The sequence below is a fragment of the Apteryx mantelli genome, chromosome 2 (assembly GCF_036417845.1).
Source record: "Apteryx mantelli isolate bAptMan1 chromosome 2, bAptMan1.hap1, whole genome shotgun sequence".
NCBI lineage: Eukaryota > Metazoa > Chordata > Aves > Apterygiformes > Apterygidae > Apteryx > Apteryx mantelli.
The window spans coordinates 136,914,644-136,929,593 of record NC_089979.1 but is presented as its reverse complement, the minus strand read 5'-3'; the positions used below and the strand labels follow the sequence as shown (position 1 = coordinate 136,929,593).

The following is a 14,950-nucleotide window of genomic DNA, read 5'->3' as shown; positions in this document are numbered from 1 at the left end:
CTGGAGGTCCACATCCTGAACCTGTGTACATGCTAGGAGGCCTTATTTTTTTCCTTGCTATACATTCACTTCATAATATCATAAACTATATTTCATTAGTCAAACCCATTAACTAACCTTTATCATTTACAGCCTATATATCATATAGAATACGGTTAAGTTGCTAAATAGTTCAATAAATGAAAATGGGTGCTTTGCAAATGGAAGTACCAAATAAAAGGAACATGCTATAAAGCCTCTGCTGGAGTCCCCAGCAGCCTGTGAGCTGGCCAGACTTCTGCTCCCGGGCAGCCAGCGCCACGCTCTCCACGCTTCATTTATAGTGTTATACTCCCTCTGCAGGGCAAGCGGCAGAAACCGGGCCTGCCTGCAAAGAGCACCCCTGCAGCCTTCCTAGGCATGCCTCCTTTGCTCTCCCTCCCCTGCTTTTCTCTTTCTTTTCGATGTACATACTGTCTATAACCTGCAGTTATCTCATATTCATGGAAATATCTGTTAATCCCACAAAAGACATTGCTAAGGAGTAAGTACAGCTCTATCACTTGCTAATAAGAACAACCCTCTTCCCTCAGCCATGTACATTTTCTCCTCTTTCTCAGTATTTTCATTTTGCTCCATCTCTCTTCCCAGATCTCAGTGCTTCTAGGGATCCTGTTTCGTGCTTCCTCCCTTTCTGCCTTCCTGGCAGTAGCGCCCCCTCCTCCTCCCCAAGCACACTTCTCCATCACGCCACCTCACTACAGCTTCATGGTAAGAGCTGAGTGGCATTTAGAATTTTTATCCCTCAGTGAATTCTGATGTTATTTGAATATTTCCACCACAAATCAAGGCCAAAAAGTGACACTGAAAAATTTTTTTGGAATGGACATTGAGAAAAAAAGGAAAGTTTGAAACATCTGTTATAGTATTTTTGATCAAAATAAAGCATACTTCCAAATCTAAATGCTTTGTTTTCACTCACACAGCTGGTTTCAAATGCTTTGTCTCAAATAGGTATTAAATTGCATTTTCCTATAACAGTGTATTGCCTTATGGAAGGACTAGTTGAGCATTTAAGGCCACATCTTTCCCTATGGGATTGTTTGACCATCTAAAATGTCTTTCACAAAGAATCCAGAGTTGTGTGACTTCAATGCTTTGCCCCTTCGCTTAATTAAAGGAAAATCTGCGCTCACGGCATTGTGGAGGATGCAGCCCTTCGAGGAGCCTGGCCAGAGGGCAGCGCTGGGAAGGGAGGCCAGCACCACGCTGCCCTGCGGTTCTGCAGGGCGTAACACGGTTGCAGCGTGGCTCAGGGTGGGCACCAAGTTTCAACCTAAAAACTGCTCCCAAGCAAAGGAGGGGGGCATCTGCCAGCTCTTTCTGCAGAGCAGCTCCTGCAGGAAGGCATGAGCCAGTCTCAGGTGGGCAGCCGGCCGGCCAGAGCAGGAGCGCGCTCCGGGCCTAAGAGTTACACACGTGCTGACCAAGATTGCTGCACTCTGGCATGGATGGGTGAGGAAAGCAAGCAATGAAACAGGCATTTTGAGCAATATTTGCTGAATAACAAAGTTGATATTGTCAAAGAAAGTGATGGTGTATTTCTTCTTTCTTCTCTTTTCTTCTTTGCTTCATTCTCTGCAGCTTATGTCAAAGAGCACCAAGATCTGCTCTGAACAACATATATTCAGCATGATCCAACTCAATATCTTTGACTACCTCATGATGTGATCCTTTGATCTATCCTTCTTTCACACACCCTGTCAAAGCCACACAATTATCAGGAAATTTTAGCACAACACAAGCTGGAAGTCCAGTTTCCTCTATTAAATGCTTTTGAAAAACACAATTCCTAATAGCATAGTCATCAGTAGGAGTGATAATCCCAGGTCTGCCCAAGAGTGATTTCAGTCCAATTTATGTCTCTAATAGTGAACATAAACAGGGATGAGCATTCATAAAGCTATTGCATAAAATCAAATGAGCCAAATGAGAAACATGGCTGGATAGTTTTAATACACTGAAAAATGCTGCAGTCTAAGGTCCTTGCTTATATTTCAAACACATGAGTAATATCACTTATTATCTCCAAAGCCATGAAAAATTAATGCAAGCAAAGAGATTTCCATGGTTCAACCAGTTAACCAACGATTCCCTGATACACAGAATTGTTATGTGCACTAAGGTATCCTCTTAACAGTAATGAATTTTACAAGAATTTTAAGCTTTTATTGTTTTCTATTTAGAAAGGGCTTCATAAACATGAATACCATCACTATAACAAATACTGCTGTGAAGCAGCTGTTATTCATATTCCACAGAGGAAGAAACTAATGCGTAGAGATGTTGACTAACCTGCCAAAGCTCGTCGTTCGCACACTGGCACTAGTGCCTAGCACTCCTGACTCTCAGTCCTGTGCTCAAACCCAGGACCACATTCACCTCATGATATAAAACCTGCGCTTCGCTCATCTATGGAGAGAAACCAAATCAGTGTGATACAGTGGGGGACTGTGGGGTCTCCTGACTGCAGCGCCGGCCTCTCTGTCCAGCAACCTCATGTTTCTTTGAGTGGCTGCTGGGTTCTGGGGCATCTCCATTCTCCTCCCAGTGCCTGGCCCCAGTCTCCCCCCTTGCCTGGACTATCTGGGCAGTAAAGTTCCCTGGGCAGAGGCACTCTTTCAGAAGTGCCTGGTGCATCAATGTCTCCACGGGGTTTGGAAATGCAAAAAGTAATGCATTCAGTCTATAGTGATGTATTAGTCACTTCTGAAAATACTTTCATCAGAGTAGCCCTTGCGTCCACATGTTGTACCTGGCAATGAACAAATGTGACAGTGACAGCCATACCCCAGAGAGCTTACAGGATGGGTTATTGTTCCCATTATATATAGGTATGTAGAGAACCCGAGGCTAGAGGGAAGAAATAACCTGCTCTAGTCCATACTAGAAGTCCATGCCAAAATCAATAACCAAAAGACAATCTTCAAAATCTCAAAAAAACATCATTGGTAGGAAAAAAAACACATATTTCTTTGATTTTTAAACAGCGGATCATTCTCTCAGTACTGATGACTCGTTTTGTTTCCTCTAATTATTATTTCATTCTTAGGCTTAATCAGAGCATACTTGTTTTTTTCTCTCCCTACAATCCTCTTTTCCTAGAGTACTTCAGGACAAGTCTTTTGTGGCACTGTAGAAATAAAGGAAGAATGTATTTGTCAGGCTACCTTCCAATATAACTTTTATTTTCATGCACATGAGGCATCTGTGTGGAAAATAAATCTCACATAATTCAAGCTTTGTGTATGTTAAAATGCTTTGCCAGAGAAGGACCTACAAGAAAGGAATTTATAATCCTTATTTTCATCTGAGTGACCCTTTCTTTTTTCATCCAGTGAAATTTTTTATAGACTCTCATATATTTGTCTTTGAAAGTAAGCAGAAGGGGTATGATTCACTACATGCAATTTTAGATCTCCAAAAGTTAGACATCTATTTTAAGCTAGTTGAATATACTCAAGGTATAGTCAATTGAAACTTGATCTTGAAATCATACCTTTTTCCACCTGTTTTTTTAAAGATTTTGGGTAGGATGAATCACTTCATGTGTTTATATGCATAAAAGCAATTAGCACTCTCAGATCATCACTTTGAAAATGATGAAATGAAAATGATGAAATGATGAAAATGAAAAAAAAGAATAGTTACTTGTAATTTTGAAATGCATAAACTCTTGATAGTTTCAAAGCAGTTCATACAGTTATGCATACATAACTTCTACCTGACAGCAAATATGCAAGAAAATCCAAACTTGCCTATAGCTGGTTGCCTGTATGTAGTGCAATCTCGCCCACACCACCGAAGGTTTCATACGGTAATGCGCCTCTGTTTACCTCTGCGCTCTCAGCTATTCCTATCAGCGGTGATCACCACTGTGAAAGCACAACTCAGGATCATATGCTGCACAGCGCTGCTTGCTGGTTGTGAGTCTGAGTAATAAAAGCCCCAACCTAGAGGCAACCAACAATTTTCCCACCAGTGCTTACTGTTCTACTGGTTTTCATTAACCCTAGGCAGTACATTTAACAATGAGGAAAAACACAATTTGACTGCACAGACACAAAGCAGTGTTTTAACTGTAGAGGGCATGAAAGAGCTACTGAACAGAGAGGTGTTTTACTTATAAAGCCTGAATATTTGCAGTACAGTTTTCTACAATAAGTTTGATTTCTTCCACACTGAGTATTTAACAGATTGTGTTTTAGACCTGAAAGATCCTCTAAGGATCCATGTGATTCAATTCTTACTTTCTTGGGGGAAAAATACTAAATACTAAGTACTAAAGAACATGACTCATTGGATTCATTCTAAAGGCAACTTCTTTATGACAGTCATGGGATACAGCTCATTTTATTGTGTTCACTGAATCTAATGGATGTCAATTCTTATTGAGATTTTATTCCCCATTTTACTTCCCTTTCAAAGGTGCTTTTATTTTAACTTGTGTACAAGGTTAATTTAGCATGAGCTAACCTTTTTCCCATTTAATACCAACTAGAAAATCCTTAGTTCCTGCCAGCCATTCGCTATTGCTCACTAGAGTCACTGACCATATCCATCACAGTGCAGTACAGCTATTTTCTAAAACTTTTCTGATTCTTATAAGGCTTTCATCAAATTTGGCTTCAGATAAAAAAAAAAAAAGTTGAGACGTTTATTAAAGTATAATTTTTCATTTAAGAAAAACAGTTGAAGTTTCATAATTTCAGCACTGAATTGGCCAGCACTTGCCCACTTGGGCTGTGTTTTAGGGTTTTCCAGAAGCCTAAAACAAGTAATACTCAAGGCATGTTTCCAGAGGAATGAAAAAGGGCTGCAACCCCCCCCTCCCCGTGAGCGACCACGAATGCAGCCCGAGGCAGGTACAGGTCGGCAGGAGCAGTCCCAGCAGATAACAGGCGCTTTGCCTTTCTCCACCCACGCAGTCTGATTAGCACAAACCGCTGGTTGCCATTACCGCACATACTGAGCGTGTTTCCCGGCCTCCTCTGTACTAGTTGCATCTTATTCGCTTTGCGGTCGCTGCGGCTGAGGTGGGGTTGATGCCTGCAGAGCCCTTCTCAGGCCCCAGGTTGTCACTGCTGGGAATCAGCGAAGCCTGGAAGCAAAACACCGCTTCTTCCTCTGCCACTGTCGGAGCCTGTCTTTTAGTTAACTTTAGGAAGATTTGGGGTAAAAATGTTTAGGGACGCCGCCAGGGGGTGCCTTGCTGCCGCTGTAATTCCTGTTCTTACCCTCTAAGTAACCGTGCCCTGGTATTGTGAAGCCTTGAATAAATCGTGTTTCCTTCTGTTTCTGTGGAGCTGCCTACACAAAGGTGCACCATGGAAAGCGGGATTAAATACGGAAGTCTGTTGCTTTAAATAAAAAACAACAAAAGAAAAAAAACAATGAGAAGTAATACCCCTTTTAGTGTTGTGTACTCAAGGCATGTCGCAGCTTTTCTTCAAATATCCATCACAAGAGCACGTCTTTGATCTGCTGCTGGCAGCCACTCCCAGAATGGGTTAGAGACGTTTGGTTTCCTTTCTTCCTTTCCGTATCCTGACCTACTGTTTTGGAATGCAGTTCACCTCCGAGCTTTTTCAGACGTACCATTTTCCTACAGGCTTGCGTGTCGCAGCACACAGCCACGGGTTACTCCACTGCCTGCAAAGCCTGCGCAGGACAGCCAAAGAGCAGAGCCACCCCACGAGCCCCAGGCGCCCCCTCGCTTTACGCGCACACACACACCTGTCTGCAGAAGGGGCAGAACAGTGGCCGAACAGCTTATATTGACCTCAGCCCGGACATCGGCAGGCACCCGAGATGGCAAAGTTCAAAATCTAGCGCCCCGAGGGCGCAATTCACTGGCAGGTTAAGCTGATGTATGTCTGTACAGCCACCGCAGCTCTACATGGCCTCCAGCCCATCCCTTTGCAACAGGGCAGCACCTCAGGAGCTACCCTCCTCCCCCCAAAGCCGTCCCTCCTAGGCAGCTCAGCTGAAGTGAATCACTTCTTCCAGCCACTCAACAGTTTTTCAGTTTCCTCAACTAACTTGCTTTACAGCAGCATGAGCCTCAACGCTGATGTACAGAGGATAGTGGCAAAACACTGTCCAGAAGAGGCCAAGACCCCTCCTTTTTCTAGCCTTGCATTCCAGCTTAAACCAAGCATAAAACCATCCGCTTAAGCTCACTCTGCTGCCACTGGAGGTAGAGGAACCTCAAAGAGGGATTTTAAACTTTGAATTGCCTTTTAGAAGTGCCCCATTGCCCCATTTACTTAGGCCTGTGGGTGCTTAGTTTGGAGTCACAACTAAGCTCCAAAATATAGTTGGGATTAATCAAGACCATAAGGTTCTCCCACCAAACAGTAAAGGAATTGAGCACAGCATAAACACACATGTAAAACTGCGGCACAATAAATGCGTGTGTGTGTATACACACACACACACACACACACACACATATATAGAACCGGCACGGTTATGTGTGAAGTTAACTGATGATGGCTGGAGGGAGGAGATGCCACACATACTTGACAGCACTGTGAGGCACTCTCAGTCCCGTTGACTTCAATAGGTTTTGAATCAGGCTGTGCTTTTGCTGTGAAAAGGAACTGCTTAACACAGCATCGTGGGGTTCCTTGCTATTCGTCTCTGAGTAACTCCTGGCAAAGTCACTGGCTTGTAAGTAAAACCACACTTTTTCCAATTGTTAGTACTGCAAGCTGTACCTGGATTCTGCTTCTTTTCTTTCTTTTTATTTTATTTTTCTTTTCCAGACTCTGATAGATCAGCAAGTCTGGCTCTTTAACTAGGTGCCGACTTTACAGACGCAAGTCTGGCTACTTAAGGGGGGGCCTGACCTTGGAGAAGATAGTTTCCCCTTCGATGGGAGCACTCTGCTTGAAGCTTTACTCCAGTTAATAAGTAGCATTGAGTGTCAGTCCCAGCAGCTGTCATGCAGGAGGTCTGTCCCTTCAGGCTGCTGCTGCTCATCTGCGTTCAGCTGGCAACAGAAGTGACATCTGTTCTCGGTCCCAGCTGTGAGGAGCACAGAGGTGCCAAAGCCCGACCGCCTTAGTTCTTGATCCAGGAGCGAGGAAGGGTTTCTTATGCCAGACCACGGCCTGGCTTTCAGGAGAAGGGAGGGGGGTAGTCTCCTTCGACGATGGTGGGCTGGGAGGAATGGAAAGAGAGCGACAAATAGGGAGAGAAAGAACAAGTAACAGAGACAGAGAACAGGACAGGAGAACAGAGCGGGAGAAGATATGAGCAGAGAATGGCCAAAAGGGAAGGGAAACACGAGATTTGAAACAACAGGGCTAGTCTGACACAAGGAAAGGAGGAGGCAGAGTAATGAAAAAGACAGAGATTCAGAAGCAGCAACAAATAATTATCCAAGAGAGGCGATTATCTAAAAAGACCGCTGAATAGGGAAACGCCTTACAGAGCTGCAGACTTGGGCTCTGCTGAGCCTGGAAAGCATGACTACCCACAGTCCTTAGCATGTTATACCTTTCAAGGGTCTCCCCTGCAGACTTGGCCATCTGGAGGAGCTTTAGTGTATTTTCTCTGGCCTCCTTCCTTCTCCATCTTATTTAAAAGCGCATCACTTCTTGCTTGTCCAAGTCTTTTATTCACTCATTTATCTTTGTAACTTTGGGATTTTAACTGTGTCATAATTTCAGTTTTTGAGATAGGAATATGCACAGCATGATGGATAAGATCTGATTCAACTTAAAAACTGAAAAGCATAGTTAAATTAACCTGTGGATAAGAAATGCCACATTCCTCTTCAGGCTGGTGTTTGCAAGCCAAGTATATTCTATCATAAAAGTACTTTCATGGTTGGGACTCTTTCCTCAGCACAGGCTCTGAAATTATATTTCTCAAAACTAATTGAGTATTCCTGTAAGAAATAACCAAGTAAAATGTATATTAGAAAAGTGCTTTAAAGCCCTGTCAATCAAAGTCAACTTACCCTGGAAGATGCAGTGTCAGTGACTGTTTCTTTCCCTTGGTGTCTGTTGGAAACATGAGACAAACTTAATTGAGATAAACAACTGGGCTGAGGAAGGGGCCGAGGGAGGCAGACGTAATAAAAGCTTACAAGTCTAAAGTTGAAAGAGCATGCATTGTGGGCACAAAGATTTGAACTCATTTTGCTACTTTGCATAGGTATCTTACTGTAGGCACCCAGAGCAGGGCATTAGTCATCTAATTGGCTGCAATTACAAATTATTTGAAACCAGGTGCAAAAGATTGGACTGATCAAATGAGTTGTGCAGAAATAGTGAAAGCAGGGTCAATTTTCTTCTTAGCTTCTCAGACTTCATCTCTTTGAGACTGGCTTTAAATAATGTATTTATAGATATTTTATATCACAACAAATATTAACATTTTAACATTTCATAGCAGATTTTCCTAATCGGAGCCCTTAAAAGATATTATTCTTTTTACAAGTCTCAGCATCTCTCCAAGTTTCAGTGAGAATTAGTTGTGGTTTTAATAAGTGACCTTTGAAACAAACAAGAGGAAATTCCTTTGAATAGCATTCTTTCACTACCTACACAAAGAAAATATCTACCATCTAGTGCACTGCATCTGAATTCATCAGTCTAATAGCCCAAATACTTTTTTTTTCAGATGGGATTAAGACTAGTGCATCTATCCTACAGAGCAGAGATAACAATCATAAAAATTAAAAAATATAAGGTCAAGTCACTACTATGAAGAGCTAAATTCTTCCCATAACATGCTCCTTCTGTGTCATTTAACTGGCGCAACTGCAAGAACAGTCATATTGGGCCAGATCAAAGGTAGCTCTAGCCCTGAATTCTAGCTCCTGAAAGAACATTTTCAACATGAGCCTATTTCTGAACCCCAAAACCCTCCTTAACAAGACTTCCTTAACAGGAAAAGCAGGGATGGCAAAAATGAAATGGAAATGGAGTACAAGGACTACCTTGTCTCTGTCCGCAAGTATATGAACATGTATTGTCTGGACACCTTGGTGGAATCTTGGTAAGATGGAATAACATTTTGCACATCAAAGTTACAGATGAAAAGGAAAAAATGGAAGAAAGGAGAAATGATATCTCATAAATGCTTTTGTATATCTGGAAATAAATGTGTTCTTTTTTTTAAAAAAAAAAAAAAAGAAGAACAAAGAACAGTGACCAGTAGCAGATATCCAAGACAACAGAGCAAAAAACCTATGACCGTCTGTGGTGTACCCCCTAGCTTTCAATGACCTACACCCAGGGAAAGTCATACCATCGGAAAGTGCTAGCCAGCAACTGGGAATCTTAAGTGGCCTTGGAAGCTGCTCTTTGGATGGCACCTCAAATAGCATTGTGGAAATGAAGAGACTTTGGTGTCATACAGAAATACAAAGCTGAATGCTTAAGGTGTCCAGACACACTTTTATTCTGCAGCCCATGGTAGTTAGGAAGATGAGCTGAAAGCTCCACTGTGATGCTTTAAAGTCAACTAGAATTTTGCCACTGATTACAATGGGGTCGCATTTCACTTTTTATCTTTCTGTTGTTTTCTCTCTTTTTTTAATTTCACTGTCTTGTTTTCATTCTTGCAGCTTTTTTAAGAGAGCCATCAAAACACCCTTTTCAAACTACGTAGCCTAGGAAGCTAAAGAAAAAGATTATAGCTAGAAATTCTTCTGCCAACTGATCTAACAGAAATGAAGCAACTTCATTTTCAGATATTGCATAAAGCAGGTTTGATTGAATACACAAATCTAATTCACTCAACTTTGCAGTTACCAAAAGCATTGCTAGGGCCAGATTCTGTATTCATTTTTTCTGATGAACACATTACCCAAGGAATACTAATTAGAGTGCTTGAGGAGTAAGGTGAGCAAGGCTGGCAGAGTCTGAGCTTTTATTTACTCTGTGTTATCTCTGTCCAAATGTTCAAAGCAATATGGGTGGTGACTGATTCACTAGCTAAATTCAAAACAGCATGTGTGTACAAAAGGCTGCCAAGTTTCTCATGTATATAGCTATTTGTGAGAAGCTATGCATAGACAAAAAGACAATCAACCAGTTTCTTAATTTCATTTTATATCTTTATTCCCATTGTTACTATTAACATTCATCCAAAAGACCATTTAAATTTGGTTTGGATACACAATAGCACTAATCCCAGTCCTTTTTTTTTTTAACAGCATTTTTACTATTTCATGATCTGTATTAGTAGATCTGTTGTGTATTTGCTTCCTGCATAACAGATTTTTGGGTGTATACGTATTATTTAAAAAGATTATTAAAAACAAAAGTCCATAATACAATGATTAACAGTACATTAATGAAGCTTATTATCTTCCATTTAAGTTTGGATTACTACTAAATATGTTTTGATACAGCAGTTCACTGCATGAACATATTCAATTGCATTAAAATAAATTTAAGATAATGAGGTAAGTAAAACAACACAACAAAATAAAAGGTTCTGTTCATTAAGCAAATGACAAGCTGTGCACAATCCAATACTAAGGTTGTAGCACAATGTATATATTAGAGTAGATGAAAAACATAAAGGATTTTCTAATTTCACTTTATTATTATGTGGGGAAAGCACCTCATGGATAGTATTTTAGTCTTAAAGTGTAGAAGAATCACAAAATACAATAATCAAAGAAATATCATTCATCATGTCTTTAGAAGCTTGTGAGACAAATTCCTTCATCAAACTCAATTTATTAATGTAAAAGTGAATTCAGGAAATTTATTTGTGAGAGTTGTCCTGTTAAAATATGAATGCCAACAAGAAATTCATGAGTTCCTCATTTATTTGACTACTTTGCATATGAACGGGCATGAATAAATACAAATAAAATATGCCTATTGTATAGCCATACATAGAGCTAATACAAATGCTTATGTCATACAGTGTCAGAAAAGGACAAACTATTAAACAAAATAGAGAGGAGAGAGAAGCAAAGAAGGAAACAGATGATGCATGAGAACTTTGTTAGTTGTATTAGCATGATTTCTGTGTGGAATAAAATATGTGCTTTGGATACAGAACAGAGAGCTAACAACTCTTTATTGTATCTTGTAACAAAGGAATTTTGGGATCAACATCAGCTTCTCAACGAGATTTAAAACAGATATAGATAGTGCCTCAGCAGAAGTTAATAAGCTATTCTTAAGCAATTAAGGAGCACTTATTCCATCCTGGACCACTTTTTATTGCTACTGTCAGTGCTGTGTTGATAGAGCAACTGCAGGATACTGATCCAGGCTTAAAATAATCCTGAAAAAAGGGGGAGAGAGAGACAGAAAGAGATAGAGAAAGCAAGCAGAAGTGAAAGAGAGAGAGAGAGAAAAGGCAAGAAGGAGACACAGAGAGAGAGAAAGAGAGAAGGGGGGAAGAGAGAAGGGGAGAGAAAAAGCAAGAGAGAGTAAGAAAGAAAGAAAAAAAAGAAAGGAAGAGGAGTGGGGAGCAGAGCAGAGCAAAGCAAAAGAGAGAAACCAACCCTGGATCATCCTACTTTTCACTAAGTTTTGCCTGTGCATGAGAGGGAGAGGAACATGATGGGAGTAGGGCTGGAAGATGGGGAACTCCTTCAGTTTGTATTGCCACAAAAGACCCTGTCTTATTGAACCACAACACTCGTAGCTTTTCTCGCTCTGTCCTCTTGAAGAGCTGAGCTGCAGGAAAGAACTTTCTGCAGCCATTGATAGATAACGGAGGGAGAAAAAATTCTTAATCAAAACTAGAAGCTTTATTTGAGCTGGGGTTTTGAACGTTTACTTAGCATGGAGAAGGATCCATCCTGAATGCCATTAAGATAGACATTCCCTGCTTTACTTGGTCTGCCTATTTCTTTTTTCTGGCTAAGACTGGCTAAATTATATTCTACATCTAGGACACAGGAGGATGTAGTCAGTGAAATTTCTAGTGTCATGCCCTTGTGTCTAACTACCAGATATGAGAAATTGTATTCATGAGAACCAGGCAGTGGTCAGGCAGCTGATATGACTGGTTTCAGAGAGAAACTTCTTGAACTGACAGCTCTCTCTCTCTCTGTATAGACAGAATGGGACACTCATGGTGGGAATATTTCACTAAGTCCCTGTTCCCGTCACTGCAGGTACTTAAGGCATTAACCTAGCCCCTTCGCAAGCTGCAGAAGTGCAGTAGTTTCCCAAGAATCTGATGCATAGGGAGAGACAGATGCTTTCAGGGACTGTCCTGCTTTCAGAAATCTTGCATTGCTTTTAGCGGTTGTAATACCTGGAAATACTCAACAGAATAACGTTTCACCATTTTAACCCTCCTGTCCGAACTCTCAACACTTAAATATCAATGTAGTGTATATTTGAACTTGCAACACAGTTTTCTTCCATACATGCTAACCAGCAAGAGATGAAAACTGCAGTCCTGCAGAAGAAAAGAACAACAGAATCTTCCTATTTCTCCATGATCTACAGGTTATGTTGGAAAATATTTTTTGATCTTTTCTCTTCTCCCTAAGCACAGGCACATACATGCATATACATACACACACACATGCACCAAGGATATGCACAATACTTTAGCAATGGTATCAGAGCAAGTTCTGAACGGTGGTACCTGCGTACTAGAAGCGTAGCACTAAAGACTGCTCCACTGAGCATACCTTATCCAGAAAATTGGGCTGTAGCATTTCAATATCCATATGCACACCTCTTCTTCGTTACAAGGTTACCCTTCCTTTTATGAAGGGACCTGAGCCTACAAACACTTATTGCAATGCATGTTTACACTGATGTCAGAAAGGCTGTTCTGTACAATAAACACTGCATTCACTAATAGGTATAGCAGCAATTTTAAAATACTTTCATGTAAGGATCAGGAATTGTGCTTTAGTATTATTTTAACTTAAAGAAAACTTCATAATACAGTCCTACAGTACAACACACAAGCAATGGTGTCAAAGACAATTCTGCACAGAGACTGAATGATTTGGTGTCCTCCGTGCACTTTTTTAAATGATCAGTACCTCACAAACAGATGTTTCGGTATTATTCCTCAAAGTATGTATCCAGTGCATCTCAGAATGATTTATATTTCATTTTACACTTGTATACACACGTAAGACTTGCATTTTAAAGTATCAAAAATATGTTGTTAAAAGATCTTAATAGTAAATGTCATAAATCCAGAGTTTTCATCAAAGGGTAAAATATGTTTCAAGACCTTTGGTGAATGCATGATGAAAAAGAAACTTTTCCAAAAGCTACAAATGATTTATGATCTTATGCTACCAACAGCTGACCAATTAGCTCAGGGTTTCTGTCCTTTATTAATGCCATGATAAGAGCAGCAGCAGAATTTACTGCCTCCTGAAGCGGCAAATGGTCCTGGAAAAAAAAAGGGGGGGGGGGAACAATATGTTAACAAAGGTGGAAAAAGTAAATATTTAAGATCCATTTTCAACTAGACAAAATTACCTTATGATTGTTGAAAAAAATCAAAACACGTTTATTTGCATTTATTAGAAGAAAAACCCTTCCAAAACTTGATTGTTTTAAGGAAACACACTTTCACAGTAATATCACTATTCTGTTCTCCACAATGATTTAAAAAGCAAACATAGAAAAATTCAAAGAAATGGAATATATTTTAATTGCTGGAATTAATGTCATCTATCCAGAGATGACCAAAACAGAAGCTTAATTCCATTGCTTCCTTTCTTAATTGATTTTTAAAATCTAAAAGGTAGTCCAAATTCTGGGTAAATGTTGGAAAAAAAATGTAGGATTTAATTAAGTAGCATAGTTAGGACCTATAACTTTAAGCACCTACAAAATCCTGTCTGCATTCTACAAACCACTTAAACTCACAAACTGAAAAGTATTTAAGCACTGGCACTTCAGTAGTTTAGGCTGTTCTTTATATCAAATAGCTAAAAATGTAACGTGGTTTTGATAGGCAAGTATAGAGACTAATGCAGGACAAAACATGGGAAATATGGGACTTTGATTCCTTGCTTCTAACTTAGCACTCCAGAACAGATTTGAAGATGACCTTTGTCCGATTTCCAAGTTTTCTTAATTGTACTGGGCATAAAATGTTGGACTAGTGCAGCCAGTAACATTTTCATTTGCCCATTGGGAAAATATCAATAGGTGTAGCCTGACACGGACAGAAACAGGAGGGAACAATTTCTGTGAAGCAGCAGAGAAAAAGAAAGGTCTACAAAACTAAAAAGGATCTAGAAGAGTTTCAAATACATAAAATGTGCTACAAAGAGAGAACCAAAACTGCTGTCCATACCCACATTGGACAAAATCAGAAGTAATAGGCTTAAGGGAAATTAAACTGGGATATAAATTAGAAGTTAGGAAATCCTTTTAACAATAAGGATTGGTATACAGTGAGAAGGACTATTGGATAGATGAAAGAAACTCTGCCATTAGCGTCTTTTGCTTGTTTTGCTTTGTTTTTTAAAGGATAGGTTAGACAAACACGTAAAACATGATAAAGGTATAACATAGTCCTGCCTGGGGCAGGAAGATGGGGTAGTTTGAGTGTAAATCTTTTCACCACCATTTTTCTAAGATGCTAAATCAAGGAAGTACTTGTAGATGACACATTTAAGAAACCTGGATTAATGGAGAAAGAGAAAATGGTGTTAACAAAAAGGTAATATCAAGCACTGCTTTTTAAGGAATAAGACTACTGCTGAAGGGACCTATATAGCTAGTATGGAGGAAAGCTGGAGACTTAATAGCTGGGGTTGAAGGAAAAAATGATAAGGGAAAGGTGTCTCTGAAGTATATCTCTGAAACACTCTAAATCGTATAGCCTTATGTATTATAATGTTCTTATTAACATTGTAGAAGACAGGAAACATGCCAGAGGTGGAACTGGGTAGAACTGGAAATAGCTAGTTTAAACCTGATTCTTT

At 40.1% G+C, this 14,950-nt stretch overlaps 1 protein-coding gene across 2 annotated transcripts in view; it reads right to left on the bottom strand.

The window, feature by feature from the left end:
• Positions 1–10,101: 10,101 nt before the first annotated feature.
• The window catches only part of CRPPA (CDP-L-ribitol pyrophosphorylase A), a 134,204-nt gene continuing 129,355 nt past the window's right edge, over positions 10,102–14,950 (bottom strand). For both annotated transcript variants that reach the window (XM_067291624.1, XM_067291625.1), the window contains one exon: positions 10,102–13,400. In XM_067291624.1, coding sequence (XP_067147725.1) covers positions 13,296–13,400 — 105 coding nt within the window. In that variant the 3' untranslated portion in view covers positions 10,102–13,295. The remainder of the gene's footprint in view (positions 13,401–14,950) is intronic.